Genomic DNA, 21,669 nt, shown 5'->3' on the forward strand with positions numbered 1-21,669 from the left:
CGTCGGTTTGCAATAGGGTTTTGGAGCATATACTGTATTCAAACATTATGAATCACCTCGAAGGGAACGATCTATTTATATGTAATCAGCATGGTTTCAGAAAACATCGTTCTTGTGCAACGCAGCTAGCTCTTTATTCGCGAAAAGTAATGGCCGCTACCGACAGGGAATCTCAAGTTGATTCCGTATTTCTAGATTTCCGGAAAGCTTTTGACACCGTTCCTCACAAACAACTTCTAATCAAGCTGCGGGCCTATGGGGTATCGTCTCAGTTGTGCGACTGGATTAGTGATTTCCTGTCAGGAAGGTCGCAGTTCGTAGTAATAGACGGCAAATCATCGAGTAAAACTGAAGTGATATCAAATGTTCCCCAGGGAAGTGTCCTGGGACCTCTGCTGTTGCTGATCTATATAAATGACCTGGGTGACAATCTGAGCAGTTCTCTTAGATTGTTCGCAGATGGTGCTGTAATTTACTGTCTAGTAAGGTCATCCGAAGACCAGTATCAGTTGCAAAGCGATTTAGAAAAGATTGCTGTATGGTGTGGCAGGTGGCAGTTGATGCTAAATAATGAAAAGTGTGAGGTGATCCACACAAGTTCCAAAAGAAATCCGTTGGAATTCGATTACTCGATAAATAGTACAATTCGCAAGGCTGTCAATTCAACTAAGTACCTAGGTGTTAAAATTACGAACAACTTCAGTTGGAAAGACCACACAGATAATATTGTGAGGAAGGCGAGCCAAAGGTTGCGTTTCATTGGCAGGACACTTAGAAGATGCAACAAGTCCACTAAAGAGACAGCTTACACTACACTCGTTGGTTCTCTGTTAGAATATTGCTGCACGGTGTGGGATCCTTACCAGGTGGGATTGACAGAGGACATCGAAAGGGTGCAAAAAAAGGGCAGCTCGTTCTGTATTATCACGTAATAGGGGAGAGAGTGTGGCAGATACGATACGCGAGTTGGGATGGAAGCAAAGACGTTTTTCGTCGCGGCGAGATCTATTTACGAAATTGCAGTCGCCAACTTTCTCTTCCGAATGCGAAAATATTTTGTTGAGCCCAACCTACATAGGTAGGAATGATCATCAAAATAAAATAAGAGAAATCAGAGCTCGAACAGAAAGGTTTAGGTGTTCGTTTTTCCCGTGCGCTGTTTGGGAGTGGAATGGTAGGGAGATAGTATGATTGTGGTTCGATGAACCCTCTGCCAAGCACTTAAATGTGAATTGCAGAGTAATCATGTAGATGTAGATGTATGCACTTTACAGTAGTTTTTGAACTACAGCTGTAAATGTAGAAGTACTCTTAGTTAAGTGATGAAAAATTTTAGGACTGTGCCCTGTACCTTTAGAATTACACTCAGACTTCTTCCAGTGGAGAACAGTTGCTCGGTGTGTGGCAATTAGGCTGGTAGACAATTTGATTCATAGAAACAGTGGATTTCCTCTTAGTAGAACATAGAACCCTGTGCTATCTTGCATCAAAACAGAACGTTCTTCAGTCCGGCCAGTCTGAGTTTTTGAAAATACTCCGAGTGTGATATATCATTGCCACCGGTGTTCCCCTCAGGGCGGAGACAACTGTCCTGTCTCTGAGGGCAGCAACTGACGAGTGGTGCATGTGCTGTGTACGTTATGGAGGCCTGTATGGGACAAGAATTTGTAGCCCTGGCATCAGGTTTCAGCAGGACTCAACAATAGCAGTTTTGTCCTGAAGATGGCGGATAGTTGGATCACTGGAATATTGAATCTAATTGATTTTAGGATCAGGCAATGAGACTTTCAACACAAGGTGTCTACATTACCTAACCACTGTGTCACACGATTAAGCATTATTCCTACTCGCTTTGTCTCCTTCAAATGCAGAACTGAAATTACCACATTATGTTCTACTCTGGCAACAGACACTCTTCTAGCAGCATACTATGGTATTGGTATGGGGATTTCTGTTTTACCAGGACTAGCAGATATGTACCTGTAAACAGAGAAAAAATTAATTACACTACTATTTCTTGATGTAATAATTAAAACTCCACGACTTACCCCTTGTATGGATTCAAGAAGAGGAAGGTGTTGAAGGAGCGGTCTTTTTTTGAAATTGAGTACAAAAGTAACGCGGGGCATTTGGGATTAAATGCAGAGTATAAATTTGTACATTGTGCTGAAGAATGTTATTTATTTTAGGAATACTTGATACAGATGAAACATATATTCAGACTTTGGTGCTGCTACTTGTGCATCAGTCAATCAATGGCAACTTCAAAATGCACAGCCTGTGGTGCTCGCCACACGCTAGATGCTCCACCGCATCTAGCCGGAGCGGGGCACACACTTGTTGCCCGCCTTGACGGACTTGTCCTTGACGAATCCCGCATTGCACAGGCAGAGCCCCGGGCCGGAGCAGATGCCGTTGATGCAGCCGCCGGGGCAGTTGGCGATGCAGCGCGCCCCACGCAGGTCCATCGGGTCCTTCACGTACCTGTAACACCGGGCAAGTTTTTAGGACACGTCTGATGTAGCAAAGATGCTGACAGACCAGAACTTTATGACCACTGCCCACCACAAGACCGAATGCTTTCTAGTAGCATCGTCAGCAAGTGACACAGTACGAAAAGTAGAGAGCCCTTCAAAGACGGTCTGATCTTTCCCTGCAGCTTCTGTGATAGCTTCCTATCTGCACCATAGTTTCCTATCTGCACCATGAATATTTGAAGAGATCAGGTTTTTATGTATTATACCCATAAGCAGCAGCACTCTCATGTCAGTAGGTTGGTAGTAATGCTCTATTTTGTAGATGCTCTTCGCATATACCGAACAGTGGAAGTGATACGAGAGCAGTAATACAGCACGATAAGATGCTGTGTTCATTTAAACCACTGAAACTTACGAAAAGCTGCAGCAAGCGTATGGTAAAGATGCACACCTTATGCAACAGTGTGTAGGACTTCAAATAAGGCCAACTTGTCTGTGTTAAGGAAAGTGGGCCTGGTGTTTCAGCTTCTAACATCAGCACAGCTGCTGTGATTGCCCGTGAGGATTGGCAGACAACATTACGTAACCTCAGTGAAGTGTCAAGAATTTAATATGGCAGTGTTCTTACAATTACGCACAGTCGCCTCCATACAACCTCTGTTTGTGCCCGTCGGGTGTCACGTCTGTCGACTCTCGAACAGAAGCCTGTGCGAACAGAGATGAGCCGTGAAGTGCTGCGGCTTCTTGCTGATTGAGGGGATGTATTTCTGGAATTTATCATCACGAGAGATGAGTCAAGGCTGCATCATTATGACCCTGAATGAAAATGAGTCAGCACAGTGTGGAAATCACCTGGTTCTCCAACACAAAAAAATTCAAAAGTTGTTCCATCTGCCAGGAAGGTGATGTTGATCACATTTTTTGACCCTCCCTCACACTACTGTTACAGCAGCACGCTACACATCAGCTAATCTGGGGAAGCAGATTGTGAGGAAACTACCAGATCTTTCTCAGTCTGAGTGACCACTTCACCATCGTGACAATGCGCAGTCCTACATCGCAATCAAAGTCGTTTGTTTCTGGCAAGTTCAACTTTACCTGTGTGTCACATCTGCCCTGTAGCTCAGATCTCGCACCTTGATTTTTTTTATTTATTCTCATCAGTAAAGGCAAAGCTTTAGGGCATTCAATTTGAGATCTCAGAATCATGCTCAAGAAAAATGAGGCGATTCTCAAGGACCTGACAAGGAATGGCCTGCACTATGTGCTCGGGGACTTGCTGAGATGCTATAAAAAGTGCATAGGAGTAGGAGAGGAGCACTATGAAAAAGATCTTGTAAACACTGAAATGGAGTGACAAACATCAGTGAAAAAAAATCAGTCTTGGTCTTTATTGATCATTTTGTATATACGTGGAGCTGATATGAAACAGGAATCATACTACTGGTAATTGGGCTAGAAATCAGGAAATCCACTTGTAGCAGTTTGCCTCGACTTTACTTTCTTCCTCTGTTTTCCTCCATGTCGACGTACTGGCTGAAAAAATAGGGAGTGGATGTGCAGTACTGTCTACTGTAAATGATGTAGCTGACAGATGCACAGTTGTGTTTCGCAGTATTTTACTTTCACTTTTCACAACTCCCCAATAATACACATTTATATGGCCAGTGCACTATTGTTTAACTTCCCGTAAGCCTCATTAATAGTTAGCAGGTGAACATCTACGTACTGCTACAATAATTTCCTGTTGAACATCTATGAGTAGTAAAAGCCTAACAACAAAGTTCACAGTTCTTGAAGAATAGAAAAGTATGTATGGAGCAGACACTGTCACTGTCTTAACACAAGGCCTAATCGTTTCACACTTATTACACTCTTAAGCTGATACATTGCTGTCGTTCTACCCGATACAGATTCCTTGTCTGAAACTCGGTCGTGGACTGTCTCGTGACCAAAAATTGGACCCTTAATATCATCACAATAATGGATGCTGAAACTGCACATTGTTCACAGTTAACTTTGAAGAAATTACAATTAAAACTTAACTCATTAAATTAACTGAATACATAGAAAAAATAATTCTTTTTAACAGTTTCTTCTGTTACAAGGTTTAGGCCAAATTATTTGTTTAAATCATGAAATTAACAAATATCGTTACACAAACAATACTTTTGACAAAACCGTTAATTACTCTGGAATTAAATAAGGGCTGTCTTTGCTAACATGCTTTCGAATAGAGCCAAATAGATACTTTAAGATTACCAGCATTTCATCTTGCAAATGTTTATAATTAGTACAGAATTTATATTTGTTTATACGTCAACAATAGACTAAGTTACAAAACAATTACTGATTTCATCCTATAATGAAAGATACTGACTAGGAATAGTCAAAATAAATTAGAAAATCAATAACATACGTAAAACTAAGCACAAAACTATATTTGGTGTTATATTCCTTAAAAATCCCTACTTGCTTCGTCACACACTGGCATAAGCGACTTTAACAGAGGGCAGATTATTATGCCCTAATGCCTGGGAACAAGTATCTCTGAAACACCGAACCTGCTCAGATGTCCATATACAACTGTTGTGAGCACCTCTGGAAAATAGTTGAAGCAGTGTGAAACTGTGAGTATGTGGCAAAGTTTTTGATGTTCTGTCCTCATCGTAGAATGTTATGCTCCATAAAGCAGGGTCTGTAGCAGATATGACAACAGCATACAACACTGGTGCAGACAACACCGTTCAGCACACATTGGCAAACGTGGGGCTCGACTGCTGTAGATGCCTAAATGTTACCGAGTTGACCCAATGACATCACTTATGACTTTTAGCACCTATTTTTGACCTGTTTTGTATCTGTATCGATGCTGAAGGTGACCAGTTGTAGCATTACAGACTACAGTGGACAAAGCACTATCGAGTTTACGATGTTTCCTGCTCGGGCAATTAACATTTCGTATTACACCGAGTAGATGATTGTGTCCAGATTATACTGTCATCCAGGTGAAAAGCTGCTAGGAACATACACCACGCCACAGGTGCAGACTGGTTGGTGTAGTTTTATACTATGGGGAAGATTCTCCTAAGCTCTGTCAGATCTGGAAGGCTGCCAGTTTTAGATGTTTCGGTTAAACGAAAATCAGATGGTCAGCTCAGCCACTCTGTAAACCACAAACCAATGTTCACTGTTTTATTGCTGAATCCAGAGTGTTTTCACCACCTTGTCCAGAAGATAGCTTCTCTAAATACAATGATACATAGAGCCAAAGCTGGTGTGTGTTGCAAAAGAATGGCTATGGGACTTGAGATATAAACTTTGTTCTCTCATTGTAGGTGGTAGGTACCTAGTACAAAGTAGTAAGCTTAATATGTTTGGTGATTAATTAACAGTTTCAATTTCAATAGCTTTGAGTTTTAGTTTGTAAGATATTGTGCCTAGCTTCTATAAAACCCTCCCCACCTCCAGCTCTTCTCCTGGGTACCCTACTGCCCTATCTTTAACCAATTTCCCCCCCCCCCCTTTCCCCCAGCCACTCCTTTCAATTCCATTAAATACAAATATGAGCAAGGATGTAAGAGTACATTTTGGGATAAAATTTTTCTAAGAAGAAGGTGAATTATTCTCCAGAATAAATGTTGGTTTATCATCACAAATACTTTCATTCTATCGTCATTAAATTCCACGGTAAAGTGAAGGGAATAACCATTCTAATGCATCCAGACAAAAGATCAATTATTTGAATCAGTTGATGTAACCATTATATGCATAACAACAAAAGTAGATTTGTAACTGAGATAATGTAAATGTGCAAGATGCCATAATGCAAGAAGAAATGCAGGAGGCCAATTTTGTACTCATCTTAAGCAGGGCAACAGAATGCAAATTATGACATAAGTGCCACACAATTTGAAGATGGAGAGAAATGCAGTCAGTGCATGACACACAGGTCCTACAACATTCTGCATAAGTGGCCTTCCTGGCTGCACAATTTTAAAAGATCCCGCCAAGTAGTGGCTGGATGACTTGGGTGGGAATGGAAGGAAAAAAAATAGTGCAGTAGAAAATTTTATTTTTTTCTGACCATTAAAACTAGAATAAAACTTTTCATAATCTATTATGACATGCCGACATCTGGGAAGGATGATGTAAACATGTGAAGTGTTATCAAATGCGATAATGGGGAAGTGTGAAAGACATAGCGCACAGATGGCCCAAGTTTGATGTGGAGAGGGTGGAGTCACACTTGGCAGAGTGGGATGGCTGAGGACGGACATCTTGGAAGCTCCTCAAGAGACCACAAAGATTATGCAATAGTTGTTTAGTGTCTCCTGCAAAAGCTGAAGTAAATGACTCAATGGGCTCAGATTCAGTCTATATGCCGAGTTTTGTTCAAAGTGTATTTTGAATTCGGAAGAAAAGATTCCGTGTCCCTCCTGACCGAGTAAGTATACTTACACTATATGCTTTGCCTTGCATTGCTTCATTTCCCTGTATCAGTGTTTTTACCAAAGATTGTCACAACTATACAGTGGACAAGACTAGTCCAAAGTAACCCAAATACGGCTTTATTCGTGAAGGACTCAACTGCAACGGAAAACAGATTCCTGTGAATCCTCACATAATAAGACACAGTACACTGATGTGAATGGCACACGCGCACGCGCGCACGCGCTGTTAATGTGGAAGTAAACCCATATTCTCTGCAAAGACAAAGATTTTTATGGGTTCTATAACTACAAGTTGAATACGCAGGATGGATGTACTCCGAGTTTGCGGTTTTCTGCAATGGCTCTTCCCACGATGGTGCCAGATGTGAGCTATGTTAATGTTTTATATTGTATTACAGATAGAACATTTAGAGGCCACTGCATCTCAGTGATAAATTTTCAACAGCAACATTTTGTTTTGCTCTTCCTTATATGTTTAACACATCCCTTCTCTGGCAAAATTCACTTTAGCATTATGATACGAGGCAGGTGAGTCAAGCAGAGATATGGGTTACCTGGGAAAATTGTTGTAATAGGCCAATGAGGTACGTTCACAGAATCGCATACTGCAGAACGATGGCTATCAGCTGTACAGTTAAGGCGAGTCACTACACAACTTACATTTATTTCTGAATCTAACCTCTGGCACTAACGGGACAAATATGTGAGCAAGTAACTAGCAATCAAAATGTATGTCTCAGTGGAGCTGCCTGGTAAGTTGTGTGTACATACCCCGGTTTACACGTGCACACATCAGGACCAGTGCAGTCACCCATGACGCAACCGTGCGTGCAGACTGGGACACAGATGTTCGACTTGGGAGCCGACTCCGTGTAGCCCGGCAGGCAGGTGCAGCGGCCGGGGGACGAGCAGACTGCTCCCGGGCCACAGCCCTTGGGGCAGTCCGGGCGGCATAGCACTGTGGCATTCCTACCCTGTAATGTAAGAATGACCAATTCAGGTTAATTACTGCGCATACCTTACTCCCACAGCAACAAGTATTCTTTGAAAGAAAATATTCCACTTCTACACCTCAATGGGCCATCTACACCAAAGCCCAACCAACAAAATCTAATGAACAATATAGCCAAACTTTATACTGACCCTCATCACAGCTGACCCGACCTTCGATAAAACCGACCTGACCCTCAACAAAATGAACTGAACTATTTATTCTGACTATATGGCACGTTAAAATGTAAGGTCATAGTTGTGGAAGACATTTGTTGTGGCAAAACACACACCGTTACACATAAGGAGTGTCTGGTACAGACAACAAACATCACTGCAGGTCAGTGCTTTTGCAATAATCATGTCCCAACATGGTCCAGAGAATATCTCAGTTTTGTCAGTAGAATCAAAAAACTGATGTACCTCTTTTTAACATAACTTATTTGTATCCACAATATTGAGAAGGTATTCTGATACTACAGAATTAAGTAGCCATTTCATCATTGTAAAAAACAATGAGACAGAACAGAAAATAAATAATAGTTTATTAAGAACATTGTAAGTGCCATACCAGGAAACTGACTTGTTTTAAGTGCCAATGTGAAAGTTTTTGTTCTAAGCGTTGTTAATACTGAGACACTGAATTTTATTTGTGATAACACAAGTAAAGAAATACAGCAGTAATATTATAAGTAGCAGAACTGTAGTCAACAAAAACCGTTTCTCATTTCTTTTACAATTTTTTTTCTAGACAATAACAAAATTAAATCCATGGAAAAAACTCCTCAGTATTCACTTCTCTTTCTTATGCAAGTCTGTTTTCGAGATCAGATGTTGCAGTGTTTGCTGTGAAACTCCCTGCACTATCAACAAAAAAAATGGCAACATTGTCAACAGGTCTTGTTCTTCTGCAGCTGATACACATAGCTGATCCTTCAGATGAAGTACAGCATGGCACACATCTGCAATGGTCTTTCCTCTTTTGAATACGCTGATCTTTTTACATTCTTCTGTTTCTGAGTAAGAATTTTTAAAAAACTATTCGAGATGGATGAGAGAGACACTTTACTCATACTCTATTTGGAGATCTTGCACATCTGCATTGACAACAATGTTTCCACATCATCTTTAAAGCCAAAGCAATTAGTTGTATGGATAGGCATTAGATGGAATGGGTTCACACCTTTCACTGATGGAACTCCTGAGGGAAGCACTCCTTGATCTAAGGGCCATGCACCTTCTAGTAATTGAAGGTTTTCTTCATGATTTGACACTTTAAACATGTCTAGGGACATGCAACAGTTTACCGAGAACATAATAGTACTGAAAACACATCTGAAAAAGATGGCATTTAGAACTTCAAGTTCTGTAGTCTTGTCATCCTCAGTTGCCTTTATATTATGGTATGTCAATAATCATTACTTTGGCACTGTCTAATATCAACTGAATAAAACACAATTTTTGTGCCATAGGTGTTTCACCTTAATTTCTTTTCAAGGCATTTACAGTATCCTGGAATATGTAAACATTTTTGTACACACAAATAGTATCAACAAAAACATGTACATACTACTCTGTCAGAAAAGTTTCAGGACAGGTTGTTTATTTCTGAGTTTGCAGTACTAAAATGGAACAAATTTTATTTTTAATGTTACCTGGTATTTGTGCATCCCTGAAATGACCTTGTCCACATTTCCCCACAAACACACATTAGTTACGGCAACACAATGAATGCCAATTGTGAGCAAAGACCGAACATAAATTCTGCACTAAGCTCGGGAAGACCCCTAGTGAAACGTGGACAATTATTAAGCAAGCACATGCAGGTGAGGCGCTTTCAAGAAGTCATGTTCTCAAACGGCACAAAAGATTTTGTGAAATCAGGGATTCAGTGGAAGACGATCCCAGAGCTGATCGCCCAACTACAGCTCATACCGATGCAAATGAGGAGTGTGTAAGGCAGTTATTGCAAGGAGAACATCATGTAACTGTACCTGTGATATCAGAAGAACTTAATTTGAGTTGTGATGTGTGTCATAATATTTTACATGAAGATTTAGGGGAATGAAAACTTAATGCAAAACTTGTCCCTCACACACTAACAGACAAACAGAAAGAGGAAAGCAGAAGAATTTATGCTGAACTACTGGATGGAGCCAGATGTGATCCCACATTTCTGTCAAAGATTATTCCTGACAATGAAAGTTGGTGCTACCAGTATGGCTCTCACATGAAATGTTGAAGTGCTGAATGGTGGGGTCCTGGATCACCAACCTAAAAAAGGAGTCAAATGACATCCTTTGAGAACAAAGACTACGTCGATTCCATTCTTTGGTACTAAAAGATTAGTTCACCGTGAGTATGGTCCTCCAGGTGAAACAGTGAACCGAAATATTTACATCAAAGTCTTGAAACATTTACAACAATCAATTCATTGTTGTCACCCTGATGTGTGGCATTCTCAGGATTGGTTCTTGCTGTGTGGCAGTGCAAGACCCCATACTGCATAATCTGTAATCAAGTATCTGGCCACACATTCTGTTATTGCTATACCACATATGCCATATTCGCCCGATCTCTCCCCTTGCAATTTTTTCTTGTTTCCGCATGCGGGAAGGTGACTGAAAGAAAAGCTTCATCGAGATATCTCAGATATCCGACAGGCTGTGACAAGTGAGCTTACCAGTACCTGCTTGCTTCCAAGACCTCCAGTAACATTGGTGACTGTGTATAAATAGCCCAAGGGACTACTTCAAAAGGAGTTGGTCAGTGAAATTTTCAACCTTTAAGAAAACCTGTCCTGCAATATTTCTGACAAAAAGAGTACTCAAGTGTTATGACTTGACAATGGCCAAGGAGTGCTTGGCCGAAAGCTCGTCTAGTTTTAAGCAATTGATGCGGTTGGAAACCTGAGAACATGTTATTCAGAAATGGTTACGTTAGCAATTTTCAGGCCATTTGCAGTGATTTACAGACTTCATGTGCGCAAACAACAATGGAATTTTTATGGATGATAATGCACCATGCCACTGGGCCACAACTGTATGTAATTGGTTTGAAGAACATTCTAGACAATTCAAGTGAATGATTTGGTCACCCAGATCACCCCACATAAATCCCATCAAACAGTTAGGGGACATAACTGAGAGGCCATTTTGTGCATCAAATCCTGCAGTGGCTACACTTTCTCGATTGTAGATCGCTTTAGAGAGATCACTGTTCAGTATTTCAACAGGAGACTTAGACGACCTCGTCGAGTCTGTGCCATCTCGAGTTGCTACACTGTGCTGGGCAAAAGGAGGTCTAAAACAACATTAGGAAATTTCCTATAACTTTTGTCATCTAATTGTACGTGTGCCACACACTGAGTCAAAGTCAGTCAAAAGTGAGCATTCTATCTGTTGAAACATTATGTTGGTCTGTGTAAGTAAAGTTATGTTATTAGTCTGTCTGTCAGTCAGTAAGAAACTGTTGCGACATCAGTATTTGTGACTGGTGAAATTTTGTGAGACTACTCAGAGGCTATGTAGTTTACCGATTTATGTTGCTAAATTTGTACTAATACCCTGCAAGAAAGCTGATCATTGTGTGTGTAGAAACAATACATGTAAATTAATAGCATTTGTTAAATTATCATTATTGACTGTTTAAATACCTTATGATCATTGCAAGGAGGTTGGTGAGGACTTAAACATACAAGAATTAAGAGGTACAGAAAATAGCTTTGTAATTTTACAACTTCCATTTCTCAAGGCACTTTGGCTCTCTCTAGTCCCACCCATAATGATGTTTGGCAAGTACTCCCAGTGTGGACAGCGTACCTTGACACCGGATGGTGCGGTCTCCCTCACGTAGCCGGGCAAGCAGTCGCACGTGTTGGGGGCGGTGCACTTGGCACCCCGCCCGCAAGGTGTCGAGCAGCGCGGAACACACACGCGGCCCGTCTTGTTCTTCACGTCTTTCTCGTACCTAGAACACAATTGTTTAGTTAATTCCGGGTCACTTGGACCGTCTGCATCATCTATTGTCACAACAATGCAGAACAAATCCAGGTAGAAATACCGCTGCAGTACGTTATCCCACACGGAGAGCCATCGACAGATGTAGAAATAACTTCCTGTGTGACACAGGGGAAGTGTGTCGGGACCCTCGCTGTTCGTGCTGTACATTAACGACCGTGTACACTTCTCTCAGGTGATGCAGTTATTTACAATGAACTACTGGCTAAAAAAAAACTGTAGCAATATTCAGTCAGATCTCAATAATATATGGAAGTGGTGCTTAGATTAGCAACTTGTTTCAAATGTTCAGAAATGTAAAACTGTGCAATTCATAAGATGACGACAGTATCAACAAGTCACAACTGGATTTGGTTAACACACAAATACCGGGGTGTTAGAATTTGTAGTGATACGAAATAGAATTTTTACAAAGACTAAATTGTACGTAAAGCAGGTTGCAATCTTTGGTTCATAGACAGGGTACTGGGAAAATGCAATCACTCTACAAATGAGACTATTAACAAATCACTTATGCGTCTCAGCTTAGATTATTGCCAAAGAGTGTGTGATCCATCCAAACAGGACTAACCGGGAATGTTATAAAAAGTAATGTTGACTGATTTGTTTGATCCTCTGGAGAGCATCACTGAAATACTGATAAACTTGAATTAGTACATCCTTGAAAATATGCATCAATAAACCTGCAAAAGCCCATTAGAAAGTTTAAAGAATGAGTTAAATGAAGAACCATGGAACATACTGCAACCCCTTGTGTCTGTCTCATATAAGGTCACCAGAGATGAGCTCAGGCTGGCTATGGTGCACACAGCAGCAGCTAAGCAGACTTTTTCCAGCTCTCCACATGTGAATAAAAAAGGAAGTAACCCACATGTGCTACAACAGAATGTACCCTCCACCATACACTTCACAGTGGCTCGCAAATAATAGCTGTAGATGCAGATACATTTTACGATCACGCGTTAATGTTATGGTGCTCGATGAAAAAGAAGGCACAAGTTTGTTGCAGTCACATTATCCTGTTCTGTCACAGTTGCCAGTTCATGCGAATGTCCCGAGACCTTTACAGATGCAGGAGAATGGTGTTCTGGTCGGTGACTCACCCAGAGAGGCAGGTGCAGACACCGGGTGCAGAGCAGACTCCACCCACGCAGCCTCCGGGACAGTGGGGTATGCAGCGAGAGCCGGCCGGCCGGGCTGCGGGGTCCACAGTGTAGCCGGAGTTGCAGACGCACTTATTAGGACCCGTGCAGCGGCCGTTGGCACAACCTCCGGGGCAGTTAGGGCGGCACCTGCAATGTGATCACCATCACGTACTACGAGATTGAATGGTGCCTGGTAGCAGTGTGTGAAAATATACAGGGTGGGGCAAATAAAAGTGGCCTAGATGAGGGGACGCAGTTGAACGTGAGTGTACGATATAACCACATCCTCTGACGTGCACATTATGTTTATGCTCACCATGTGATTCACACCAGTTCCTTGGAGCACATTTACATGATCTTCACATCTGATAGTGCTATTAATGGAAGTAGTGTGCGATTACTTTGCATGGGGAGCCCTCACGCCTTAGGTGTAATGCGGCAACCCTCGTAGTCTTCGAGAACTGCATATAACATTTCAGATGAGGTTGCAACAATCCCAGCAGTCCAGCTATAATAGTACACCTTCCCAAAATTTCAACTCAACATTACGATACCAGTCCAATATCATATGCTGTCTATATGGTTAAGTGGGTATCATATAGTTCTATATGTTCTAAAGTCTTTATAAGTTAATGTAACATTCCAGATCCATCACCAAGTACATTCTTAATTGTTAAATGACTGACACAACTAATCAGAACCTGTGCCTATGCCAAATTAGTCATCATTTTGTAAAACTGTAGTGATCATTCTGTAACAATTAGAGGCTGCAGAAGCTTTGGTATGAAAAGCCAATACTTCGAATTAACAAAATGGTAATTTAAAAATCTGATAACAGAAAACCTCATTACTTTTGTGAAACAGTTTGAAAGTTATTAGCAAGTGATTTATTTACATTTGTTATTTATTTTTATGTCCTCTTTTGTAATTAATATTCTTTGTAATTATGTTTCCAATTAACTCTCCATTGTTTTCGTCACCCAACTTTCCAATTTCCAGAATTTGAAGCTATATTTGTGAGTTTTACATATGTAATCAGATAAAGCACGAGTTCTGTACAGTCAATAAATGTTAGTAACAAAATTCATACTGTAACTAATTCCAGACCAAAATAATACGAAAGACATTATTATAGTTAAAGTTCAGCTTGATTTTAATATTTAAAACCACTGACGATACTGTAAAAATGATGTCATTTGATTTTGCATTTCATATCGTATTGAGCTGTATTATCAGTTCCTTTATGTTTTGTAAATTTTAATTGTAACATCAAAATTGTACCAAATTAATAATGTTTTTTTTTTTTAATTCATTGTTAAAGTTCTGTACAAAGAAACACAGCAGTGCTGCTTCTGGCATGCTCAGTATTTTGTCACAATTTTTTTATGTCAGGGTCAGTCTTTTTGTATCTGTTTCAGTCTCAGTGTTTTGTCTTGACATGCTTTGGACAGTCCGCCTTTTGGTGATGCTGTTTACGTCATGTGGAGAACAAATAAACAATGATAGAATTGATAATAAACCTAAATCTTTTATTTACATAGTTTCTACATGCAAATACAGAACCAGGCAAATTTCATAAGAAGAATTCGACAATGTGGAGGCAGCAACAAAAACGACAGGTTACGTATCAGTTTAGTATAACTTCCGCTCATATCGATACTGCTCAGAGTGTTAAATACTGCGTTTATTACAGTAGAAACACAGTGTAGACTGTATCTGCAGGACTTTTGGATATTTGTTGTTAAAGAGAGGGTTGTACAGCTATACAGCTTCGATCTACCTTCAGCAACTTGCTGACCAGGGCCCAAAAGTGCCGAGAGATGAATGGTGGTCACTTTCAACGTCTGCTGTAGTCAGGTTAGTACTGCATTTCCTTTCCTCTGCTGTGTTTCTTTGTGCCCTGGAACTCTGTTCTCCAGGCCACTCTTATTTGCGCCATCCAGTGCAAGTGACATCATTCTACCCACAAATGGGGAGATCCACTGGCACAAGTGACTTTGACAAAGGCTGGAGTGTTATGGCCTGGCACCGGGGAACTAGCATATTGGAAGTGATAAAGCTGGTCTACTGTTCACATGCTGCTGTCATGAGCATCACTGGAAAGTGACTGGAAGAAAATGAAACCACGAGTAGGTGACTAGATGTTGGACGTCCACACACAGTACAGAATGTGGAGGTTGGGGACTTGCCTGTTCTGTAAAACAGGACAGGCAGCAGTCTGTTGCAGATGACACAACACAATGCTGGTGCAGTCACAAGTGTTCCACAGATCACCATTTAGTGCACACTGTCGAATGAGGAGCTTCGCAGCAGACGACACTGGTGTGTTCCGATGCCGACCCAAAGACGTCATCAGTTACGACTGGGACGAGATCATCGAAATTGGACTGTGTATTGTGTAGACGCGTCACCTAGTCAGAGAGTCGTAGATATTTTTATTCCAGGTCAGTGGTCATATCAGATTTGTCGTTATTCGGGCAAACTGCTGTTTGAGATATGCACGGATGCAGTACAGTGGAGGCTGTCTTACGCTTTGCGGGATATTCACTTGGACCTCCACAGGACCTGTGGAAGTAACTGAAGGCACCACAGCAGCTGTAGACAAGCAAGTCCCCAACCACCATACTCTGTACTGCAGGCCACGTACATCCCCTCATGATTTGTATATTCCCCAGTGGTGATGTCTTATCCAGCAGGATAATCATCTGCATCACAAAACCGGACTCGTGCTACAGTGGTCTGTGGAGCTTGACAGTAAACTCACATCGACATTTCGGCCAGAAAATTTGCCTCTTCTGAACTTGATAAAATATATGTCAGTTGCAATCAGTTGCCAGCTCTGGGCATAAACTTGTGGCCTGTAATTTACGGGAACTGCATACACGTGTGCACACGTGCACGTGCATTTGATACCGCGTACCTCCAGAAATCTACAGAGGGCTTGTCAAATCCGTTCCACATGTAACTGCTACTGCATCGCTTTCCAAAGGTGCACCGACCATCTATTAAGCAGACAGTCCTAACATTTTGATGTAACTAACTCTGTTATTTATTGTTTAAGGTGATCCAAACAAGAAGAAAATTAACATTTATTTAAGACAAAAAGAATCCACATAAACAGAATTTTATTCATAATGCCTTAAACCTTAATAATTCACAACTTTTTATCTACCATAGAATGGGGTGAGAAGCGACACCATGGTTGTGACAGAGCAGGCTGACTGCCACCACCATGTTTTGTATGCACTCCTGTTCCATGTATTAAGGCCTATATGAAATTTTTACCAAATTTCTTTTAAAGATCCTAATGTTAAAGTTCCTTCATGAAGCACATACCATGTACATCATCACAATGGTAGAAACAAATTCCCCACAAAACTTCATTATCCAGATAGTTCAGTTTATTGTTCTGGTTGCAATGGGACATTCAGTTTCATCAGAAATGATGTTAATAAAAGTTACTGTAATTCTAAAATTTCATGTATCTATCCACAGGAAAAGTCTTCTGAGCTAATAAGTAAATTTCAAAGGAAAGACCATTCCCTAATTAAAGAGCTATTTTCCTCTTTTCTTTTCTGTGAAGTATTTAATTTGGATATTGATACATCATCACACCGTGTCATACCATATGAACTTGGGACTGCCTTATCAAATGGGCATGTAAAATTCTTTTGAAAATAATTTTGTTTGTAATAGGAAACAAACTAAACTTTTTGTCAACCACAGACACCACATGGAAGATGTATATGTGCGGTTGTAGAAGATGTATCCTTTTAAAATTGAATGGTTCTTTTGAAAATAAATTGCCTCAACTTTGTATCTTCATCCCTGTATAAGGCATACTCTCACTAAATGTGTTTTATTCTATCTACTGCTCATAGATTTGAAATGAGGTTGGTGGCACCTTGTCTATGAAATTTTTAGGAAAAGAACATGCTCAGTGATGTTTGCTGTTCACAAAATCTCACACCTCTGCTTTACTATGGACACATGAAAAAGTAGCATATACAAGCTACTTTGAATCCATTATTATGTACGGTATTGTTTTTTGGGGTAGCTCGACAAATATTGTGCAGATACTAAAAATTCAGAAAAAAATCATTCGAAATACGTGCACTGCAAATCACAAAGAACCATGTCGACCATTATTGAGAAAACTTAAAATATTAACTCTGCCATCCTTATACATATATGAGATTGTTATATTTTTGTACACCAGACATGAATTATTTGAGGGAAACCATTTTGTCCATTCACACGATGCTAGAAATTAAGAAAATTTTATGCGTCAAACCCACCACCGCAAACTATCCCCACTAACCTCAATACATGGGAATGAAAATTTGTAATAAATTAAAAGGGAACAAGTTGATGCAGATGAATTTGGGTTCACTTTAAAGAAAGCTATATGAGGTACTGACACTGAAGTGTTATTACTCAGTGGATGAATTCATGCAGGACAAACTGGAAATTTGAGCTGGATATAATGTTTTACATATTCCAAGAAATATCCTTATATTGTTATTATTTATTGTAGTGCTATTATTTATCAATGTAAAAATATTTCTAACTGTATTATAAATTTTGGACACGTTTCCTGTACGCAAACCAAATCTATTGTAAATGTACGTCATGAGATGAGTAATTCACAGTTCACTAAAGACAATTTCTACAGCACACGTCAAAAATTTATTCATGTCTTTTGGACTACTTTCATCCTGTTAGGTGTACTGTTTTGTAATGTGTGAAATTTGGTTCTACATTTATTACCAAAGAAGGAAACTCTGATGATTTAAAAGGCCAAAGGCTTGAGTTTGAAACGACTGGTAGCACAGATTTTGTTGACACTAAGGAAACTACATGCAGAACTGTTAGGGCTAACCATTTCTTTACTTCCAACCTGTATATTTCATAAAATGACAACCTAAATGTATGGAGTGCTACTGAAGCATTTGACAAACATATGGCGGAAATAAGGGTATTTGCCACCTCATTCTTCGCCTCCAAGTTCACGTGGCCTTTCCTACAAACCTTGTGAACTTGCTCCATGCAAATGAGGTAAGTTTTTTGGTTGTCACAAAGACACCGTGACTTTTGCAGTTTTCTGTGTCACATATGCCTTTACATGGTGCTTTCAACATCTAGGTGAAACACTCTGTTATGAGCTGTTTAAGTGACGGATCAGGGCTGTCACGTAGATGTAGTATTCACTTTAATATCTAAAAAGCATTTAGCTCAGTACAACATTGCCTCTTTTTAATGAAAATATGCTCATATGAGGTATCAAGTGAAATTTCTGGCCAGCCGGGGTGGCCGAGCGGTTCTAGGCACTACAGTCTGGAACCGCGCGACCGAAGGTTCGAATCCTGCCTCGGGCATGGATGTGTGTGATGTCCTTAGGTTAGTTAGGTTTTAAGTAGTTCTAAGTTCTAGGGAACTGATGACCTCAGAAGTTAAGTCCCACAGCGCTCAGAGCCATTTTTTGAAATTTCTGACTCAGTTGAGGATTTTTTGGAAAAAAAAGGCAATGTGTTTTCTCGGATGTAGGGCGATTGACAGATGAAGTAGCTTCAGGTGTGCCCCCAGGAAGTGTCTTTGGACCCTTACTGTTCACGTTGTATATTAATGAGCCAGCAGACTGTATAAAAAATAACATCAGAATCTTTCCAGATGGTTCTAAAAATGGTTCAAATGGCTCTGAGCACTATGCGACTTAACTTCTGAGGTCATCAGTTGCCTAGAACGTAGAACTAATTAAACCTAACTAACCTAAGGACATCACACACATCCATGCCCGAGGCAAGATTCGAACCTGTGACCGTAGCGGTCGCTCGGTTCCAGACTGTAGCGCCTAGAACCGCACGGCCACTCCGGCCGGCTTCCAGGTGGTGCAGTTATCTGTAATGCAGTTATCTATAATGAAGTACTGTCTGAAAAAATGAGCTCAAACATCCAGTCAGTTACTTAGATTTCAAAGCAGTGCAAAGAGTGCCAACTTGCTACAAACATACAAAAATGTAAAATTTTGCTCTTCAAAAAGTGTAATAACGCAGTATTTATCCTGTAACAATAATATGAATCAGTCACACTGGAATCAGTCAACTCATACAAATACCTGGATCTGAAATTTGTGGGGATATGAAATGAAATGAGCACATCGGCTCGGTTGTGGGTAAAGCACGTGGCAGACTTTGGTTCATTGGCAAGATACTGGAAAATTAAATCACTGCACAAGGAAGATGGTTTCCAAAAAAACTCTCGCAGCCCACCCTAGAATACTGGTCAAAATTGTGCGATGAATACAAATAGGACTGACAGATGATATTAAACAAATACAAAGAAGAGCAACACGAGTGGTGTGACCTCTTAACTGGCATACACTTCATCAGTTCTTGAAGCTACTTACCAAGTTTCAATAGTCAGCATTAGGTGAATACTGCAGAAAAATATCCGAGGACTATGCAGTACACACAGGTGCATTTAAGCAGGAATTGCTCCTGTGCCCTGTATGCAGATGGGATGGCAAGAAATAGTAATATGTGCTACAATGTGAGGTTCCTTATGTCATGCATTTGACTACAGTTTGCAGAGGATACAGACAGATATAGATGTAGTTACTTCCACTTTCCTGTGCTATGCCTCGACAGTGCGCCTCCGTAGTCGAGTGGTCGACATAAGTGACTGCCGTTCTGAAGACCGTGGTTCAATTCTGGTACTTCCGAGAATTTTTTCTCAGTGGGCGGACTTGTACAGAGTGCACGCAACTTTGTGATGCCAGTTGAGAAGCTATTTGACTGAACAGTAGTGACTACACAGTTTGGAAAGTCTGCAAAACGGCCGGGAGAGCGGTGCGCTGATCACATAATCCTCCACACTGCATCCGTACGATGTCAGAAAGCGGGAATGACAAGACGGCCGGTAGACGTCCCTCGGACCTTTACGGTCTCGACGAGGAGCTCGCACGTGCCTCGACGAAGTGCCGCTACAGTCCAAGTGAAATTGGGTACCACACGGTGTTCGAGCAAATCACTGTACTTAGCAGCAAGTGCCGACAACTATCCGAGGTAGTTTTCTGTGGCACCTTTCCAGAGAGGAGACTGGAAAATTATGGCAGCTATTTGGTGTGCAGGTACTTACGTTTTGGTGGCAGCATCCAGGTAGTAGCCAGAGTCACAGGTGCAGGTGTCCGGGCCAGTGCAGCGGCCGTGCGGGCAGCCCGACTTGCACGTGGGCGCGCACTGGTTGGACTTGCCCACCTTCACGTAGCCGGCGTGGCACGTACACTCATTGGGTGCCGTACAGTCACCATTCAGGCAGCCCCCTTCACACCTGCGGTCACATGTTAAACCTTTTAACCCTTCAACATGACATGGTGTGACTGTCATATGGACCCATCTGCACAAGTTAGTTCTGCTCTATATGGAAACAGTACATCTGCTGACAGATTCATGACATAAGCTGCACAAGTTAGTTCTGCTCTATATGGAAACAGTACATCTGCTGACAGATTCACGACATAAGATTAGATGTGGCAGAATGTAGTATGTTCTCCTCATCCTTATTTTGGATAGAGACCTTGGACTGGCAACTGATAAATTAGAAGTACATGCAAGGCATGTCCAGAAAATAAGAATTCTGAGTCTGTGTCGTTCAAAGGGATTTTTGTTTCCTTGACAAAGGTGGCAGCACTGCATTCAATAAAAATGAGTTGGCAGTAGAATGCATGATCAATTGTCTGGAAACTTATTGTAGTGCTGAAACATATGTGTGTATTCTGAATCCAATCCTGCCAGCTGTGATGTGAGGACAGGAATCTGGTTTCTTCTTGAGAAGGAGAATGTACTGTTCCTGATTTTGAGTGAAATCTAGCTTACAGGAATAGTGTAATGAATCATAGTAATGTGTACAAGTGGTTCCAGGAATTTAAAGCTGTCAGACGGAACGTTCATAATAATAATAATAATAATAATAATAATAATAATAAAAGATGTGTGCATCCCTAAATCATGATTTGAAGAGATGGTGAACAAGATTGAAGAAATTATTCATGGCGGCCATCAACTGACTTCAGGCAAGACCAATGCCACATTCCCAGAAATCTCTGCATCTCCCCACATGTAATTACTGGAACACAGTGTGAATTGTGCATGCATGAATGTTTGTACCCATTTCTCCCTCTTATAAAGGGATTTGTCTGAAAGCCAAAATAAAACAGTCTCTTATTAATTGTGTCTGTTGGATTTTCAGCATCTCCTCTGTGTGGTGAGTTGCAATGTATCATTATTTCTGTTGATTGTTATATATTAACCTGTAAATTATTCAATATTATTACTTCTCATATGAAATACAGAATCTGATGTTATAAATTATCAACTTTATTGTTCATTTGTTATTACTTATTTCCTTTCAGTTTTATTTCGCATTGTGTGTAGTTGAAATTAATCATATTCCATTTGACCACTTGGCATCCTACCCTAAAATGAGAAATATCATCCCCATCCCTCCCACACAGGTAATCTTCTACCCACCTAAGCAATACCCTTATCCATCTCTGCCCCAAAACTGCTTCCAGCCACTTGCCTCG

The 21,669-nt window shown here is 40.7% G+C and overlaps 1 protein-coding gene across 1 annotated transcript in view; it reads right to left on the minus strand.

Moving 5' to 3' along the window:
* Positions 1–2,161: 2,161 nt before the first annotated feature.
* LOC126428148 (tenascin-X-like) overlaps positions 2,162–21,669 on the minus strand; it is a 105,707-nt gene continuing 86,199 nt past the window's right edge. Inside the window, exons 6-10 of the mRNA XM_050090058.1 lie at positions 20,223–20,414; positions 13,044–13,232; positions 11,743–11,890; positions 7,703–7,905; positions 2,162–2,484 (exon numbers count right to left, since the gene is read on the minus strand). Coding sequence (XP_049946015.1) covers positions 2,316–2,484; positions 7,703–7,905; positions 11,743–11,890; positions 13,044–13,232; positions 20,223–20,414 — 901 coding nt within the window. The 3' untranslated portion in view covers positions 2,162–2,315. The remainder of the gene's footprint in view (positions 2,485–7,702; positions 7,906–11,742; positions 11,891–13,043; positions 13,233–20,222; positions 20,415–21,669) is intronic.

Source organism: Schistocerca serialis, chromosome 12 (assembly GCF_023864345.2).
Source record: "Schistocerca serialis cubense isolate TAMUIC-IGC-003099 chromosome 12, iqSchSeri2.2, whole genome shotgun sequence".
Lineage (NCBI taxonomy): Eukaryota > Metazoa > Arthropoda > Insecta > Orthoptera > Acrididae > Schistocerca > Schistocerca serialis.